At 37.4% G+C, this 5,015-nt stretch overlaps 1 protein-coding gene across 1 annotated transcript; it reads right to left on the bottom strand.

Annotated features, from left to right (window-relative positions):
• Positions 1 to 2,852: 2,852 nt before the first annotated feature.
• LOC113889413 (peptidase M20 domain-containing protein 2-like) lies at positions 2,853 to 4,468 on the bottom strand (the record flags this gene model as incomplete). The annotated part of the gene is made up of 3 exons (XM_027536078.1): positions 2,853 to 2,968; positions 3,187 to 3,294; positions 4,333 to 4,468. Coding segments are annotated over 3 exons (360 nt in total), but the record flags the coding sequence as incomplete, so codon positions are not given.
• Positions 4,469 to 5,015: the final 547 nt, after the last annotated feature.

Raw genomic sequence — 5,015 nt, 5'->3', positions numbered from 1 at the left:
AAAAAAAGCATGTAAAAAAACCATTTTCTATATAAACCAAGATACTCAAGCAGGTCCACCTATGTCTCTAGTTTAGGTCAGAAGTTGATTCAATATTTTAAAAGTCAAATTCTTTTAAACTTTATACTGACTTAGCTTGGCCTGTTTATCTTTCAAATGAGTCAGGTTTTAATGTACCTAAAGGAAATTAAGCATACTGAAAAGACAATGGCTTCAAAGAATACATAATTGAGCAGAGGAATAACATACAATCACTGAATCTAAGAGATGGTCAAGTGTCATTATTCAAACTAATTCTGGGAGAAAAAGTTAGTTGCCCCCTTTCTGAAAAACAAGACACCAAATTTGAAAAAGTCTTATTCATGTGTCAACCTCCTAAAATTATTCATCATTTACATATATAGAGTATATGTATATACATATATATATAACCCTTTTTTATCTAGAAGTGACACTGTTCTCCTGAAATTGAGTGGTTTTCCATTTTATCCTCCAAATAATCTTTGGAGATTTAATCTAAAATGTGAGGCCCAATCAACACAATGATAATTTAAGCTAAGTATAAACATTTATGAAAACTTAGCACATTACAAACACGCCACTGAAGTATGAGGATAAAGAAAGACCTTAGTTCCAAAAGGAAAAACTACCGTTACAAAGAAGTGTTTCCCTGGTGACTCAAACGGTAACGAATCTGCCTGCAATGCGGGAGACCTGGCTTTGATCCCTGGGTTGGGAAGATCCTCTGGAGAAGGGAATGCAACCCCACTCCAGTATTCTTGCCTGGGAAATCCCATGGACAGAGGAGCCTAGTGGGCTACAGTCCATGTGTCACAAAGAGTCTGTCACGACTGAGCAACTAATACTTTCACAAAGGAAGTAGTCTCCCAAATTCTAATTACATAGCGAATACTAGCTACACTTATTCCTCTGGATGAGGAGATTTTGGACTCCGCATTTATTTACGTATTTATTTCATGCTTTAATGTAACATTGGCTATTTAACTCACTAGTAAATAAAAATGAAGAGGGATTTTTAAAAGTCTTAATTATAAAGAATAAAGTCTGAATTATACTAATAACTTAACTAAAATGTGAAGGTGAGATCTATGAGAATCTAGGGGGAAATGGAATTCTCCCATGCAAGAAATACTGAAGTGGGGTAGGCCATTCCCTTCTCAGGGGATCTTCTGGACCAGGGATCTGCTCTAATTTTTAAAAATCCAGACAAAGAATGTCACGGGGGATCAAAGTTCTAAGCTTGAAGTCTTCTTCTAGGAGAAGATCTGATTATATGATGTAAGTCAAAGAGAACCAGTTTTTTATGTTATACAGGATGGACTGGGGCAGACAGTAAATATTTTAGGTGTTGCAGGTCATCACACAATTTGCTCTCTGATGCTGTTTTTCCTGCTCCCTTTAAAAAAAGAACAGCTCATTTTCAGCATGCTAGCCATAAACAATCAGGCTGCTTGCCAAATCAGGCCAGTCTGCAGACAGCAGATACAGAAGGAAAGCAATTCTCAAATACTAACTCTCCTCTCAAATTCCCCTTTCTTTTAACTTTAAATAGCTTCAGATAGAAGAGGAAATAGAGGTTTAAAAGACTATAAGGATAAGGGATCAAATCTAACTTTCCAAATGAGAAGCCAAAGTGTTAGAGCATACAAATTGACCTGCTTACAGCTGAGACCAAATGCTCACTTTGCTCTCTTCCCCCCTTCCATTTTTGGAATGCTTATGACTCAAATTTGAGGACTCTCTTTAAAATAAAGACTCCTGGACCTTTACTATACTCACAGCTTAATATATTGTTTTACTGGAAACTTTTCACATTTTTTTATCATGATCAAAAAAAGTCACACCAGGAAAAACTAATATAATACTTTTTAGTTTATACTGGGTTAGCATGGGGTTTAAGGGGGCTTAGAATTCTGTTCCCTAAATTTAATAAACTACCGAGTTTGCTCAGGCTGGACAGGCTAGCTTCTGAGGAGAAGCCTGAATAGGGCTGCTAAGTAGAGGGACCAGTTCCATGATATTAACATTCAAGATAAGCAGACATCACTCCTCTCACCATATTCCTCTAGGACACATGGGGCCACCAAGCAAAAACCTTACAGGAGAGGTCTAATCCTATCCATCTACCATTTTTCCCTGTTACAATAATACGGAATGAGAAACAGCATTTCATTGCCACTTCTCAGAGGAGGTTATATACAAAAAAAGACATTTTCATTTTCTTTCAAATGGTAACTTAAGCTCATTCTTTGTAGCTGAGTTTCTAATTGTTTCCCACAGCATTTCTGATTAAAAGCCTACCTTTATTATCAATGAAAAAAGAGTCTCTAGACTGAAACAGATACAGTCAGATATTCCAAATGAATCTTCCCTAAATTTAGAACAGGAATTCTTAAACAACTTTATAGAACACGTGTTACCAACCAATACCAAAAATATCTCTTCATGTGCCATTATGAATGTAAAGCCTGAAATCTCTTGGATCTTTTAAAATACACTCACACAACATATGGCTTTATAAAATATTATCACCAATAACCATGTGTCATCCAGGTTGTTTATGAAATGCCAGTTCTGAAAGGTCACAATTTCATCAGACACAGATTTGTGAAATTTTCACTGTAGATGGGTAAATGTTTTTTCCACATCATGTCCTCACTTTTCAGGTAAGAGGAATTTGACTCCTTTAAGACTGAAAAAACAAGCCATGCCCTCCTCGCTCATTAAAAAAGATTACAGGAAAAAAATTATCACTTCTTCTGAATGATCTGTAAGTAGCTCCTAAACCCTCCTTTTATTCTACTGTATTTAAAACTTTTCTTCTTCTAGTTTCAATCTGAAGTCCCTCTGATTCTTGCCAGCAACTCTGGTTTAAAAATAACATCCAATGCAGTCATTGCCAGAGCTTTGGCTGTTCTCAAAGTGTAGAACTGAGCTTCTTGTGATCCTAAAGAGGAGAGAAGTTAAATAAAGGTAATTTCATATGTATTAACCTAATTTATTCGTTTTCAGGTTAGCTCTCAATATCTAAATGGCCTCTCCAACTGACCACCACAATACAGTATTTCCTGAGGTGTTCGGTAAGAAGTGATAATGGGCTAAACTGAGCAGTTAGAAGGGCAGCTACTACACAAAAAGAGCTCATGTCAAAACATCAACACTTACCTGCAGCTTCAGTATATTGTTCTGTATGATTCAAGGCGTTAGACCCAATGTAAAAATATGGATGAATCCCGGGAACACAAAAAGAAACATTTCCAAAATCGGTAGATCCTTGGAAAGGTAAGACGAATCATGAATTTTTAATTGCTAGTCCAACAGAGCACATGTACCTTAATCTCTATACATCTGACATGATTTATAACTCCTTCCCTTCCAGAAATTCTCTACCCTTTTGTTTCCATGACTCCACTCTCTACTGACTGGCTTTCTCTATGACTCCCTCTCTAGTCACTTCTGTTGCCTGTTTCCGAGCACTGGTGATCCCTAGGGCTTCATCTCTGGTTACTCCTTCCTCTGTGTCCTCAGGCAACCTCCTCACATGAAACCTATGTCTTCAATCACCTCTCATGTGTTGACAACCCCTAAGTCTCGACCTAGACAACTTTTGGAATAGGCTATTGAACAGCTTTCCTGAGAAGTCCTATGAAGACCTCAAATTTTAACAAAAAATAATTTATACCAACCCACCCTACTTCAGCCTGCTCTTTCCTTGAACTCTTATCTCGTTGAATGACATCACACCCTGTTTTTATCTCCAAGTCCCCCTGAGTCTACATCATCAATATCTACCATATTTTAGGAGATACATTTCTAACATGTAAACATGTTAACAATAATGCTCTCTTTAAAGCACACACAAAAAAAAACCTAAAATAACCTGATCTACTTATGCATGTTTAAATTCTAATAGTTGTTGTTATTTCTCAGAAACTGAAAATGTCCCCATATAGCCAAGTCCTTAGTAACCTGTTTACTGATAACTGAGAATGAATAAAATTCGATTTCCCCTTTAAGTAGCTTACTTAAAAATTAGAACTAAGCAAATTTAAACACTAGAAAACACTTAGAATATAAAGCCAAGAGTAGGTTGGCTGTTTCTAAAAGCAAATCTGTTCACATGACATTCTACATTCACTGAGACGATTTTTAATGTCTTTCTCCTAACCATTAAGTTTGTAAAAAAGTGTCATTAAAAAGCATAAGCACTACTTCCCCCCAACCTCCAAAGTTGTTAAGCAAAACCATTTAACCTTGGATGGTAGTTCCCTTCCTCACAACAGCATGGTATGTCTGAAAGAACTTAATTACCTGAAGGGCCACTGAACATAGCATCTTCTGAAATGAAGTCTATTCCCAGCTTTTTTCCATTTTCAACATAAGCTTTCCCACAGACTCTTATTGGGAAGAACATTGTAATAATCATGTGCTCCACCGTAATTTCCACCTAATAAAAATTATAACACAAATTTTAAAATTAAGAAATTTGCATTCACGATCAATTTTCAAATCAACACTGGTCTCTAACAGGAAGAGGTTTTAAAGGAGGCGCCTCCCCTTCAGGATATAAACTCTCTCAAATCTTTACTTTAAAAAAAACACATTTTCTCTAGTGGGGGAGTTCCTAGGACCCTATCTCCTTTATGCTTTACACGCACCAAAGCACACAGGTCACCTAGTTCTACCCAACCAGTAGTCTCAGTTTTCAGTCACCTAAACCAGGAGTGGGGGCAGCCAGGAATCTCCACTTTAACCAGCACCCCCAAGTAATTTTGTGATGCAGGTGGTCCCAAAGCCACAGAAGAAACACTGCTCTAGGCTACAGCCCCTAAAAGACAAATCAAGATTTACTAATTTTCAGCCTGGAAAACCCCATGGACAGAGGGAGCCTGGTAGGCTGCAGCCCATGGGATCGCTAAGAGTTGGACAAACTGAGCGACTTCACTTTCACTTTTCACTTTCCTGCATTGGAGAAGGCAATGGCACCCCACTCC

The sequence above is a fragment of the Bos indicus x Bos taurus genome, unplaced genomic scaffold (genome assembly GCF_003369695.1).
Source record: "Bos indicus x Bos taurus breed Angus x Brahman F1 hybrid unplaced genomic scaffold, Bos_hybrid_MaternalHap_v2.0 tig00478939_arrow_arrow_obj, whole genome shotgun sequence".
Lineage (NCBI taxonomy): Eukaryota > Metazoa > Chordata > Mammalia > Artiodactyla > Bovidae > Bos > Bos indicus x Bos taurus.
Note: the sequence above shows the minus strand (reverse complement) of the source record. Positions and strands in the feature narration are given on the sequence as shown.